Below are 15123 nucleotides of genomic sequence, written 5' to 3'. Positions count from 1 at the left end.
CTCCACACTAACCACAAACATCTCCACACTAACCACAAACATCTCCACACTAACCACAAACATCTCCACACTAACCACAAACATCTCCACATTAACCACAAACATCTCCACACTAACCACAAACATCTCCACACTAACCACAAACATCTCCACACTAACCACAAACATCTCCACACTAACCACAAACATCTCCACACTAATCACAAACATCTCCACACTAACCACAAACATCTCCACACTAACCACAAACATCTCCACACTAACCACAAACATCTCCACACTAACCACAAACATCTCCACACTAACCACAAACATCTCCACATTAACCACAAACATCTCCACATTAACCACAAACATCTCCACATTAACCACAAACATCTCCACATTAACCACAAACATCTCCACACTAATCACAAACATCTCCACACTAACCACAAACATCTCCACACTAATCACAAACATCTCCACACTAACCACAAACATCTCCACATTAACCACAAACATCTCCACATTAACCACAAACATCTCCACATTAACCACAAACATCTCCACATTAACCACAAACATCTCCACATTAACCACAAACATCTCCACACTAACCACAAACATCTCCACACTAATCACAAACATCTCCACACTAACCACAAACATCTCCACATTAACCACAAACATCTCCACACTAATCACAAACATCTCCACACTAATCACAAACATCTCCACACTAACCACAAACATCTCCACACTAACCACAAACATCTCCACACTAACCACAAACATCTCCACACTAACCACAAACATCTCCACACTAACCACAAACATCTCCACATTAACCACAAACATCTCCACATTAACCACAAACATCTCCACACTAATCACAAACATCTCCACACTAACCACAAACATCTCCACATTAACCACAAACATCTCCACATTAACCACAAACATCTCCACATTAACCACAAACATCTCCACACTAATCACAAACATCTCCACACTAACCACAAACATCTCCACACTAATCACAAACATCTCCACATTAACCACAAACATCTCCACACTAATCACAAACATCTCCACACTAACCACAAACATCTCCACATTAACCACAAACATCTCCACACTAACCACAAACATCTCCACACTAACCACAAACATCTCCACACTAATCACAAACATCTCCACATTAACCACAAACATCTCCACATTAACCACAAACATCTCCACACTAACCACAAACATCTCCACACTAACCACAAACATCTCCACACTAACCACAAACATCTCCACACTAATCACAAACATCTCCACATTAACCACAAACATCTCCACATTAACCACAAACATCTCCACACTAACCCCAAACATCTCCACATTAACCACAAACATCTCCACACTAATCACAAACATCTCCACATTAACCACAAACATCTCCACATTAACCACAAACATCTCCACACTAACCACAAACATCTCCACACTAACCACAAACATCTCCACACTAACCACAAACATCTCCACACTAATCACAAACATCTCCACATTAACCACAAACATCTCCACACTAATCACAAACATCTCCACACTAACCACAAACATCTCCACACTAACCACAAACATCTCCACACTAATCACAAACATCTCCACATTAACCACAAACATCTCCACATTAACCACAAACATCTCCACACTAACCACAAACATCTCCACACTAACCACAAACATCTCCACACTAATCACAAACATCTCCACACTAACCACAAACATCTCCACACTAACCACAAACATCTCCACATTAACCACAAACATCTCCACACTAATCACAAACATCTCCACACTAACCACAAACATCTCCACATTAACCACAAACATCTCCACACTAATCACAAACATCTCCACACTAACCACAAACATCTCCACATTAACCACAAACATCTCCACATTAATCACAAACATCTCCACACTAATCACAAACATCTCCACATTAACCACAAACATCTCCACACTAACCACAAACATCTCCACACTAATCACAAACATCTCCACACTATCATCATCATCATCATCATCATCTTCTTCTTCTTCTTCTTCTTCTTCATGATCTTCATCATCATCTTCTTCTTCTTTATCATCATCTTCTTCTTTATCATCATCTTCATCATCTTCTCCTTCATCTTCATCATCTTTGTCTTCTTCTTCTTCTCCTTCATCATCATCATCTTCTTATTTTTCATCTCCTTGTTCTTCTTTATTATCTTCATCATCTTCTCCATCCCCTTCTTCTTCCTCTTCATCATCATCATCTTCTTTTTCTTCTGCCTATTCTTCTTCTTCTTCTTCTCCTTCATCATCATCATCTTCTTCTTCTTCTCTTTCATCTTCACCTTCATCATCTTCATCTTCCTCATCATCTCCTTATTCTTCCTCTCCTTCATCATCTTCATCTTCTTCTTTTTCATCTCCTTCTTCTTTTTCATTATCTTTATCATCTTCTCCTTCATTATCATTCTCTTCTTCTTCACCTTCAGCATCATCATCATCGTTTTCGTCTGCTATTTCATCATGATCTTCCTCTTCGTCTTCATCTTCTTCTTAATCTCCTTCATTATCTTTATCTTCAGCTTCATCTTCTTGTTCTTTCCAGTATCTTCAGGAAATCCAAATGATAACTTCCTGGTAACTTCCTGAGTTGTGGAACGTTACTTCATGGGGGTGAAGGTGTTCAGGTGACAGGGTTGTGTAGGAAAAAAATAAATAAAATAAATAAATAAATAAACACGTTGGAGTATTTGATAAGATTTCAGGATAAAGTTCCAGAGTTTCAGAGACGGAACATTTCATCTCTTTTCTAAATGTTTAATGTTTTTAAATCTGGAACATTGTTGGTGTGAAGAAGGAAACGTCCAGGAACATCTTTCAGCTTCACACTGAAGTTTATATTTATTTATAATCTGAGTAAGACACAAAGGACAAGCTGTCCGGTTGCCAGATCCTGGTTCTCTAATCCCCCGGTTGAGTGACAGGATGCTGGAGGATATTTTTCATGCCTTTTGAATCATTTAAACATCCACGTAAAGAGAGAGGAATTAAAGTGGTAGCGAATCTCCGCCTCTCAGATTGATGATGTCATCACTCTCTCGCTCCAAACCCTGCAGAAAAAAAGCTTTAAAACCCGTTCAGAGACTCGACCCATAAACCGAGGGGGATTCCGACACCGCGGCGCTGTTAAACCACAGGCTCGCATTAATGCACTTGTTATCTCTAATACGTTATTGTTTCCATAGTAACGCCTCGTTCACAGGGACTCGTGCTATTGAGCGTCTATGCAAATATCACAAGAACATAAAAAAAGATTAATAATTATTTTTCCCGAATTAATAATTTCCTCTAATTCAACAGTTTTACTTTTAAAGTAAGAGAACTTCATCATCATCATCATCATCATCTTTTTCTTCTTCTTCATATTCTTCTTTTCTCATTCATCATCATCTTCTCCTTCATCTTCTTCTCCATCATCTTCATCTTCTTCTTATTCTCCTTCATCATCTTCTTCTTCTCCATCATCTTCATCTTCTTCTCCATCATCTTCATCTTCTTCTCCTTCATCATCTTCTTCTTCTTCTCCTTCATCTTTCATCTACTTTTCTTTTCTCTTTCAACTTCTTCTTCTTCTTCTTCTCATTCATCATCTTCATCTTTTACCTGTCCATTTTAACTGTACAAGCTTTGCTCCTGGTGGTCCAGTGGCAGAATCCCATGCTCTCATTGCTGTGGCCCGGGTTCGATTCCCGGGCAGGGCGCTAACCCAGGCACTGAAGAGTTAACTCTCGGTGCCCGAAACATTTGGACCAAATGAGCCACTGTGGTGACCACGAACAGGGAGCGGTTGAAAGAACAACAGCAAGTTGTATAAGCTTTGCCTTTTAAGGAGCTATGTGGGTGTGGCTAAAAGTAAATCCACTGTCTGTGAGCCCATGCCTGAGAATGAAGGAACTCTGTGAAGTTTTTGTGAATCTGTAGCTTGGGCCGTGAACGTGGCGTACGTGCAGACGGTGTTAACGGTAAAAGAAGGTCAGGTGACGCTGCTGTTGTGTGTTGGGGGAAAAGGTGGATCAGGACACTCGAGATGTGTTTGTGAGCGAGTGGGAGGAAATGGGTCCATTAACCAAAAACTAAAATTAAAATGCCAGATGGTCCTGAATGAACTGATGGAGAGTCCCTGGAAATTTGTTAGAAGATCCGGTCATGATCAAACCGGAGACACACACACAGACACAGACACACAAACACACACACACACACAGACACACAAACACACACACACATACAGACACACACAGCCTCTGGAGATGTGAAACAAAATCTGATTTCTAAAATGATTCTGTTATAACTGATATTATGATATGTATAACTAACACACACACACGCACACACACACGCACACACACACTGTGATCATTCTGGAGTCATTCTGGCCTTTTTGCCGATTATAGACATAATTGTGTCATTTTATTAAATAATGCGTACAACAATAATAGTCTCACACTGACATCTTTCATTTCAAAAGCTGCAATTATAACAGGGGTGTGTAAACTTTTTATCTCCACTCTTCATGCTGCAGGAGCTTTAACGGAGGATACAGTGTTTTATATGCAACACTTATTCAACCAGCAGACGCTTTTATGCAAATCGGCCCACAGTCCGAGCTCAAATCTGATCTGAAACAAAGCTGAAAATAAAAGCCAGATGATAAAATTGAAGGAAAAAAAACATGGAATACAATTTTGATAAAACTTAAATAAATCCTAACAATCCATGAGGATTAAATAAAACATAAAGTAAAATAAACAAAAATAAAAAATACACAGATCATGAAGTCAAAACTTATATAAAAGTAAACACACTGTAAAAATCAACTGAAACACAAATAAAGTCTCAAAGAAAAAATAAATAAAAAATTTTAAAAATGAGAAAAACCTTTCAGTTATCAGAGTTAACTCAGAACAGATTAAGAGGTTTTAAATATAATGAAATGTTTTATTCCTCTTAGACCACAGCAATTTTTATTTATTCAACACGTCATCATTTTTATTCAGTTTATAGTTGAGGAGATAACATTACAGCAGCTATAAACAGTTTTTCCCCCATCATCTGCTCTTTATCTCACCCTGGGGGTGAAAACAACTCAGTGACACTGGAGACTCCTTCCAATAAAAACATCAACAATTACACAATTTTTAAAACGTGAAACAAAGACGCACTATGTTCGTTTATTCCATTACAGATGCTAATTTATTACGAAGCGTTAGCAATAAATGTTTGCTAGCAAGCTAGCTGAGATTATATAAATGATTCTCTGATGTTCTTTAATAAATTAAAAAAGTATCTACACTATATTGCCAAAAGTTTTGGGTTTTTGGTTTTTCAGGGGTTGGGCTCCGCCCCTTAGTTCCAGTGAAAGGAACTCTTAATGCTTCAGCTTCATACCAAGACATTTTGGACAATTTCATGCTCTTTGTGGGAACAGTTTGGGGATGACCCCTTCCTGTTCCAACATGACTGCACACCAGTGACCAAAGCAAGGTCCATAAAGACATGGATGAGTGAGTTTGGTGTGGAGGAACTTGACTGGCCTGCACAGAGTCCTGACCTCAACCCCATAGAACACCTTTGGGATGAATTAGAGTGGAGACTGTGAGCCAGACCTTCTCATCCAACATCAGTGCCTGACCTCACAAATGTGCTTCTAGAGGAATGGTCAAAAATTCCCATAAACACACTCCTAAACCTTGTGGAAAGCCTTCCCAGAAGAGTTGAAGCTGTTATAGCTGCTGGACAACTCCATATTACATTCATGTGCATGTAAAGGGCAGACGTCCCAAAACTTTTGGCAATGTAGTGTAATTGTAATCTGCTGTGGTAGAAGAGGAATAAAACACTCAGACATGTTGTTTGAGGAAAAGAATAAAGGTTTCAGGATGCCTCGCTTCACCACACCTCCACACTGTTAATTATTTTCCTCTAACAGCACAACCCATGCAGTGTTTTATTGCTTATTCACTAGTGTAACAGATACAAGAGCACTTCATTAACATTATCACTATTTTAATCGAATTCACGTAATTCTCCGTGACCACGCCCTCTAGTGTCAGTAACAGCAACAACAGTCAGGAAATCTGCTCCCGAGTTGGACAGGTCGGCAAGTTATTTATAAAATAAATAACGAATAAAAAGAAGCTGGACACAGTGCACTCGTGTAGCAGCAAAATGATAGATAAAATAATAAAAAAGCGACGTGAAAGCAGCGAGGAACCAAGACGAGCGATCTGATCAATCCTTAAATCAGAGGATGGGCTCGCTTTCGTTCCAGCTCACGGCTGCATCTGTCCATCTGTAAAACACACACACACACACACACACACACAAACAAACAAACAAACAAACAAAACATCATCATCACACACCTTGTGAGTATTTTGGAGCTCAAAGTGTACTCAGAAACAGACCTGGTCCTGATGCAGAGCTCCAACGGAGGCGTGAGGTCCGAATCTGCATCCTCAGCATCCGGCATCTTTAGAGCAGAGTCTGGATCTGAACACACACACACACACACACACATACACACAGTCATTCAACTCATCTATAGGTGCATAGATGATGCAGAACATCCCTTTCTAACGTTGGTTTGTTTGATGTCTTCTTACGGTCAAATGTAGAAACTGATGGACTTTACTACGCACATCACATTAAATGAATAAAATATGTTTGTGAAGTGTGTTAAATTTCTCTGCACTCACACACACACACTAACACACACACACACACAAACATCTGCTGACCCCAAACCCATCAAATTCTTCACACACACCTGCTACACACAAAGCCCACAATAGTAACACACACACACACACATCTGCTGACCCATGGACACACACATTGATGTAGAAGCTGATGGACATCACACAAAATGTTTGTGAAGTGTGTTCAATTCCTCTGCACACTCACACACGGTTAATCTGATGGGTTCCTGCTGGTTAGCCAGGCCGTCGTAGTAATACAGGTCAAACTCTCGCGGGCTCCACCGGCTGGACGTCAGATCTTCAGACGGTGAGAAGAGGACACTGAAGTGACTCTCGCTGCACACCACCCAGATGGGAAACCTCGGGTTCTTCAGGTAAGACCCGACCTGCAGCCACAAATCACACGGAAATGCTGGTAGAAATAACCTGGAGCATGATAATAAAAAAAAAAAAGCTGTGGCCGGAGCAGAGGTGAATTCATTCATTAGATCTTCGGCAAACTGGATTCAAGTCTGGAATTCTCTACACTATGGATCACTGTAGATCCTGGAGGGCTTATCTTACAGACGCTGCAGCGCCCGTACCTTACAGACGCTGCAGCGCCCGTACCTTACAGACGCTGCAGTGCCCGTACCTTACAGATGTTGTAGTGCTCATATAAAGACAGCAGTCCGATGTCACAGCGCTCTCTGATCCCCTTCAGCAGGGTGAAATTCCCGTTTCCGGAGTCGAGCTTCATCTCGTTATCAAAGACGTTTGAAACGGCGCGTCCACACAGCAGCAGGTTCACCAGTTCCTGGGGAAAAAAAGGTGGTGATGAATTTCTACACCAGCAGCTCTGACTGTAGTGCAGCTGTGAATCTGGTAGAGTTTCCATAGTAACAGTATCTGGTACAGAGAATGCTTCAGCAAAACGATGCAGGCGATTTAATAATAAAGAAGTTTCTTGTAAGGAAAGAGTTTATGGAACAGTCCGAGGTTAAGCTGTAAACTGGACACTCCTTCAATAAACAATTTGTCATTTTTTATTGACATAGAACATAGCACTGTTGCCTGACAGCAAGAAGGTCTTGGGTTCGAATCCCAGGTTTGAACAGGCGAGGGACTTTCTGTGTGGAGTTTGCATGTTCTCCCCGTTCCTGCGTGGGTTTACTCGGGGTACTCCGGTTTCCTCCCACAGTCCAAAAACATGTACATGTACATGATTGGTAATTCTAAATTGTCCATAGGAGTGAGTGTGAGTGTGTGTGGTTGTCTGTCTATATGTGTGGCCCTGTGATGAACTGGTGACCTGTCCAGGGTGTACCACTGCCTTTCACCCAATGTGTGCTGGGATAGGCTCCAGCAGATCCCCGTGACCCTAATTAGGAATAAAGCGGGTATAGACAATGGATGGATGATATTAAGGTTATTATCCAAACACATATTAAGTCTCTGCTTTCTGCAGTGTTAATTATTTTTCTTTTTTCTCATGTTTACTTCTAAAGAAAGAAAAAAGAACAGTTTGGAAGTCGGAATATTGTTCTATGACTTCCGCGACACGTCAGCGTAGCTCAGTTCGGCGTCGATTTCTATCTAAACAGCTCTAAACTGTATCATATTCCTTTGTTGTGTTGATCGAATGGCTTCCCATGCCAATGAATCACATGTCGTTACTGATTCTCCTGCAGGCACTGAGTCAGGCTTTTCTTTATCGGAGTTAAATGACCGGCTTTCCGTGTATTATCCGCACTGGCGCTTCGGACTCAACGTCAGGAATCATGTACCAACCTGCGTGCAGTAGCCGTGAGCGCCAATCAGAGTGGAATTAGGAACGTCCATGTCCCCTCTCACCCTGCCGCACAAAAGGAGAAAGAAATGAATCCGCTGCTTTAACGCAGGAATGCACCTGTTGTAAGTGTTAGACTCTGTGTGGAGCAAATGGAGCGTTACATCAGAAGGGTTCTGGACAGGACGGCGGAGACGATGAGCAAGATGCAGCCGAACGGACCAGACTCAAACTGGAGGAAGGGGAAAGAAAAACATTAATAAGCAGTGGCCTGGAAGGACGAGTGCATTGATCTGGACACACGATGCAGACGTTAGTCATAATGATGTCAGATTAATGAAAGGTACCTGATGAATGTGCTGCTCAATCAGGAGCTTCAAGTCGTCAAAGCTCTGAACATCCACACAGGTGATCTGCCCAGACAAAAACAATAATAATTATATGCTAATAATAAGCAAGAACTGGCAATGAGTGAACCTGACTGGCAATAAGCGTCATAGTTTCTTTCTAAATAATGTAGCAGATGAAACTCAGACTCATGTTGTGACTGAAACTTTTATTCTTTATTTTATTAACTTGTTTTTAGACCCGGATTTTATTATAAAGTTGCATTACTCTGAATGTCGCTCCGTATGATCTCTTCAAGCTCTCATAGTGAAGGAGGCGTGGCCTGTGCGTCAGTCTCATTGAAGGAGGCGTGGCCTGTGCGTCAGTCTCATTGAAGGAGGCGTGGCCTGTGCGTCAGTCTCATTGAAGGAGGCGTGGCCTGTGCGTCAGTCTCATTGAAGGAGGCGTGGCCTGTGCGTCAGTCTCATTGAAGGAGGCGTGGCCTGTGCGTCAGTCTCATTGAAGGAGGCGTGGCCTGTGCGTCAGTCTCATTGAAGGAGGCGTGGCCTGTGCGTCAGTCTCATTGAAGGAGGCGTGGCCTGTGCGTCAGTCTCATTGAAGGAGGCGTGGCCTGTGCGTCAGTCTCATTGAAGGAGGCGTGGCCTGTGCGTCAGTCTCAGTGAAGGAGGCGTGGCCTGTGCGTCAGTCTCAGTGAAAGAAGGCGTGGCCTGTGCGTCAGTCTCAGTGAAAGAAGGCGTGGCCTGTGCGTCAGTCTCATTGAAGGAGGCGTGGCCTGTGCGTCAGTCTCATTGAAGGAGGCGTGGCCTGTGCGTCAGTCTCATTGAAGGAGGCGTGGCCTGTGCGTCAGTCTCATTGAAGGAGGCGTGGCCTGTGCGTCAGTCTCATTGAAGGAGGCGTGGCCTGTGCGTCAGTCTCATTGAAGGAGGCGTGGCCTGTGCGTCAGTCTCATTGAAGGAGGCGTGGCCTGTGCGTCAGTCTCATTGAAGGAGGCGTGGCCTGTGCGTCAGTCTCATTGAAGGAGGCGTGGCCTGTGCGTCAGTCTCATTGAAGGAGGCGTGGCCTGTGCGTCAGTCTCATTGAAGGAGGCGTGGCCTGTGCGTCAGTCTCATTGAAGGAGGCGTGGCCTGTGCGTCAATCTCATTGAAGGAGGCGTGGCCTGTGCGTCAATCTCATTGAAGGAGGCGTGGCCTGTGCGTCAATCTCATTGAAGGAGGCGTGGCCTGTGCGTCAATCTCATTGAAGGAGGCGTGGCCTGTGCGTCAATCTCATTGAAGGAGGCGTGGCCTGTGCGTCAATCTCATTGAAGGAGGCGTGGCCTGTGCGTCAATCTCATTGAAGGAGGCATGGCCTGTGTGTCAGTCTCAGTGAAAGAAGGCGTGGCCTGTGTTTCAGTCTCAGTGAAGGAGGAAGTATATTCTTTCACAATAATCATGCTCTAAGTGTTGATTTGAGAGAAGAGAACAGATTCTTTACCATCTCCAGGATGCCGTCAGATCTGTAGCAGCCCATGGGGGTGAAGTGACTCCTCCCTGAGTTTCTGTACACAGACAGGAAGTAGTTGAGGACATGTTTATTATTAAACCCAACTGTTCTACAGATCCATGTTTAATAACTCGTAAATTTCCTACATGGCGACGGTGACGTTCTTCCTGTCTGCGGCTCTCCACAGGATTCCAGCCACAGCGTCAGTCAGGCACTTGGTCCTCACAGAGTCGGACAGTCTCCTGGAAAAAAAACGTGTTTGAAGTAAGAGCTCTTTTCTGATAATGGCCCTTTCATGAAGTTTAAGTGAAAGTTTCAGGGAAACGATGTAAATGAGTTGAAATGACATGAAGAGAAGAACTGATGCGTGAAAGCGCTTACTCAGAAAGTGCGTCACTGCTGATGCCTTCAAACAGAAGTTTCTGGAGAACGGCGGCCTGAACGGCAGCGAGCACTCCGCAAGGCCCGCCCTGCTCATGACATCACGATAGGGTGGTGTTAAGGACAGCAGGTCACACTCCAACATCTCAACATGCACTCTTAATGACTCACGCTAGCGTCCGTTTGTGGGTTTAATCCACATGTGTTAGTTAACTGATCAAATTTAATACAATTATCATGAGTAATCTATTTTACTGTTCCTGAAATCCTGGAGAAATCAGACACACTGAGACAGTGAAACACTTCAATAACAATATTCCTCACACATCAGTTAGTTAATCACCTTCTTCTGCACAATGCCGTATCTCAGAGCAGGTCTGCTGGAGAAGCTGAAGCTCTGACATCTCCACTCCTCACTGAAGCAGGCGGCAGGAGAGCCGAAGATCATCTCCTTCAGCGCCTGCGGTTCCGGCAGGAATCAGATGATCATCAGGAGCGATCTTAAAGCTTAATTCTACAAACGCTAACACGGCTAATGCAGAACAGAAGCAGAATGATGACTCTTCGGTTCCTTGCTGTTTAATAAATCACACTGTGTCATGCTGCTACAGGAAAATAATCAACACTGCACCAACTTTACCACCTACACTTTCCTGTAACAGCACGTCCTCAACTGCTTTATTCCTCTTACACCAAAGCATTTCATTTACTACAGAAAGTCATAGCATACTTTTTGTCCATTTATAGTTACATTTGATGTTCTGGAACATCAGTGGGACAAAGTGAATTAAAATCTAGACCTTCACTCCACGAAGTGCTGACACTGGAGACTCCTTCCATAAATCCTTCATATGGCACACAAACGTATTAATCTGTTTACGTGAACGTCCTGTCACTATAGCAACAACAACACATTCAATCAAGTGCATTACAGCTGCTTTAGACAAGAATCAACACAGTCTCGCCTGACCAACCAGAATCGAGAATCTCAAAGTGTCATTGATCCTAGCGTGACATCACAGGCTCGCTAGTTTGTATTCAGTTAATATAAGCTTTGTGTTCTTCGATAATAATAAAGTTCTTACAGTGGCTGTTTTCTGGTCCATGGGACGTTTATTCCAATCGGGATGACGTAGGAAGTTATTATTCAGAACAGCAGACTGTCCGGACAAGACTTCCTGATCGTCTACATCATCTGCAATGCGAATCACACGAGTGTTAAAGTGTCATTCAGGATCCACCAATTCACATGGGTTTATTCTGAGCAGAAAAAAATCGATTTTATTATGTGTGTCTTCGATGTGAGATTAAGAACATTAAAGATGCAGTACCCAGAACCAGTCCGGTCAGATGCAGAGCATCCAGTCTCGGACTCAGCACTGATTCATTTCTAAAGCAAATAAATAAATAAACAAACAAACAAACAAATAAATAAATAAGAGCTCATGCAAGTTTCAGGTAATCACATTTACAGGTGGGAATGTGTGTTTGTGTACTTGTGAGCTCTGAATCCAGGTGCTCTGTCCACTTCTTCGCTCTGTCCACTCTGTCTGAGGTTCGGTGTGTTTTCTTGCTCGTCAGATTTGGCGTGTGAAGCGCCCGTGCTGCTGCTCCGCCTCCTCGGGTTCGGTCCGGCTAAATCCTCTTCTTTGCTCTTAAACTGAAGACTCTGAGACGCTGTGGTCTTTCTGGCTGGACGTCTCCTGGGGTTGTCCTGTTGAGAGAAACGTCAACATGAGCTGCCATTTCTTATTCAAATACCGATGTTGCTGAGTGGACGTGTGGATAAAGCGGTAGGGTACGAGGTACCTGAGCGGAGGCAGCAATAGGACCTGCCATTATGCCCCTCCTCATCCTGCTGCCCCTGCTCGTCTGGCTGTCCCCATCTCCGCCCGTCTGCCCCGAGCTCAGGCCTGCTGTAGGTGACGCGGTGTTCAGGTTTGCTGCTCTGGCTGGTGGAGATGAGGTGGAGGAGCTGAGCTGGGACATGGAGCTCGACTCGGATGACCTGAAAACATTTCGATTCAAGAATTAAAAACGTATGTTTGAATAAATCAAACACTTTCCTTATCGATCGCCTCCTCACCTCATCTCACGTGTCCGTGTTTCATCATCAGCAGAAGCTGGATTTGTCAAGTTCTGCTCCGCGCTCTGATCCGCTTCCGCAGGGTGTCTTTTCACTTCTCCGCTCTTCTTCATCCGCTCCTTGGTCATGATCTCCAGCATGGTTTTCAGCGGCTGTTCTTCACTCTGAACGTATTTAAAAGAAATCAGACAGAATGTATTACATCGGTCTGTGTTTGTTTTTGAGTCACACAAACACACACACACACCGTATTGGGTCTTTACCTTATTCTTTTTATAGAGGGTCTCTAGGTGGAGCACTCTGCACAGCTCTGAGCGGTTGTTTATGCTCGAGTTTGTCCGTGGAAGCTCTTCATCCATGCAAGCAATGGTTTTCTTCAGACCCTAAGAAACAGGTTTCCGTTAGGAATGTAAGCGTGTACCTGAGACGTAGCTGATCTAAAATAGAGCTGAATTTTGCTACACTGATTGATCTGATCATCTCATTCCAGATTTATTCTCATCTCATTACTGTTCTAATCAGCTCCACTCTTCTCTTCTGGAAGGTTCTCCACTTGATCAGCCTGTAGAAATACAGTTGTGTGGTCTGTAGAAATACAGAGGTGTCGCCTGTAGAAATACAGTTGTGTGGCCTCTAGAAATACAGAGGTGTGGCCTGTAAAAATACAGGTGTGGCCTCAAGAAATAAAGAGGTGTGGCCTCTAGAAATACAGAGGTGATTATTCAGTTACAAGAGCATTAGTGAGATCAGACTCTGATGTCGGGATGTTGAAGGAGACTCCAGTTCCAGTTCATCCCAGTGGGGTTGAGTCAGAGTCAGGGCTCTGTGCAGGACACTCCAGATCGTCCACTTTCTCTAAGCTTCACCTCCACAGCATGTCTTCATGGAGCTCAGGGGCTTTTGTGGTCATGCTGGAACAGGATTTGGGAATCTTAAGGAAAGCCAGTGAAGGGAAAGTGTAATGCTACATCATTATATAGACTTTATATACACTATTGTGTGCTTCCAGATTTGTGATAAGAGTTTGGAGAAGGAACGCTTATGGGTGTGATGGTCAGTGGGGCACATATCGGTGGTTGAGCTCGTGCTCCGACTATACCTGTACATACACATACACACACACTTAATTTAGATACGTGTTAGTAAATATTCTATAAATGTTTATTACAAACGGATCCACTTTTATTGAAGAGACATTTGGCTCTCACACGTGATACTGTCGCAGCACAGAGATCACGTGACCCTACACCCGGAAGTACAAAGTTTATTTATTTATTACCCATTTATAATAAACCTAAATGTCATAAATAGCTGAAGTGATCGACCGCTGCTACAGATATGCCGTGTTACAGATACAGCCCTGTGTGTTTAGTATTAGCTGTTTTATTTAATTTAGTCTTTTGGACCCACCTTTCTGCTGAGATATTCCCGCACCACAGCAGCCGCGACCTCCTCCACATCTCTCCCCATGATGATGATAAACACCCGGGAGACCTAGCTTACCCAGCTAACCCTGTTAGCAACCCGTTTAGCTCGCAAGCAAGCTAACACACCAAATTATTTGGCATTACTGTTAAAACATTATTTTTTTTAAAATTAATTAGCCTGTTATTCAAGCTACGCTAGCTAAGGGGCCTGACGGTATCCATGGCAACCTGCTTAGCGCGTTCGTGCTAACACGCTGTGTGTGCGTCCTGTTCTCAAACACGTCCATATGATTGGCTGATTTAGAAAATGATTGACAGCAGCGCCAGCCAATTATACGTGCTTCTGGACGGACGTGTTATTTGACGCAGCAGCAGTGCCCTCTTGTGGTCATGACGAGTCACTGGCGCTGTTGTGTTTAAGAGCAGAAGTACTTCCCCCCACACACACTGATTTCCTAATAACATAAATAACGTTTTATTACAAAAAATAACATTTTATAACACATCATGTATGTTTCAATTGCACATATTTGTAGATATAATCAGTTTATTTTACTCGTGTACTTTTTTTTTATTTTAAATACTTTTTTTAAATAATAATACTACATTACTTTCAAGACATTAAAAGGAAATAAATTTGCATTTTGCCCACAAAACACACACACTTCAAACCCAAGTCGAAAACAATAACAATATTTTCTATCGATTACACGCCTTATACATTCCTTTATACGTATAATTATACCTAGAATTAGAGTTATTAATAAATTGAAATGATTATATGTAATAGAAAATAATAACATATGAATGAATCAATTTATTAATGGATTGCAT

The 15123-nt window shown here is 42.8% G+C and overlaps 1 protein-coding gene across 1 annotated transcript; it reads right to left on the bottom strand.

Annotated features, from left to right (window-relative positions):
- Positions 1-4476: 4476 nt before the first annotated feature.
- Positions 4477-14569, bottom strand: mindy4 (MINDY lysine 48 deubiquitinase 4). Its single transcript, XM_058388611.1, has 18 exons — positions 14273-14569; positions 13126-13245; positions 12863-13026; positions 12586-12784; positions 12273-12490; positions 12108-12166; positions 11862-11971; positions 11120-11236; positions 10777-10865; positions 10542-10637; positions 10387-10450; positions 8913-8978; positions 8730-8797; positions 8568-8631; positions 7432-7593; positions 7003-7183; positions 6504-6588; positions 4477-6388 (listed from the first exon to the last, which is right to left on the bottom strand). The coding sequence occupies exons 1-18, from the start codon at positions 14330-14332 to the stop codon at positions 6340-6342; spliced, it is 1971 nt and encodes a 656-aa protein (XP_058244594.1). The 5' UTR covers positions 14333-14569; the 3' UTR covers positions 4477-6339.
- Positions 14570-15123: the final 554 nt, after the last annotated feature.

The sequence above is a fragment of the Hemibagrus wyckioides genome, linkage group LG05 (assembly GCF_019097595.1).
Source record: "Hemibagrus wyckioides isolate EC202008001 linkage group LG05, SWU_Hwy_1.0, whole genome shotgun sequence".
NCBI classification, from domain to species: Eukaryota; Metazoa; Chordata; class Actinopteri; order Siluriformes; family Bagridae; genus Hemibagrus; species Hemibagrus wyckioides.
Note: the sequence above shows the minus strand (reverse complement) of the source record. Positions and strands in the feature narration are given on the sequence as shown.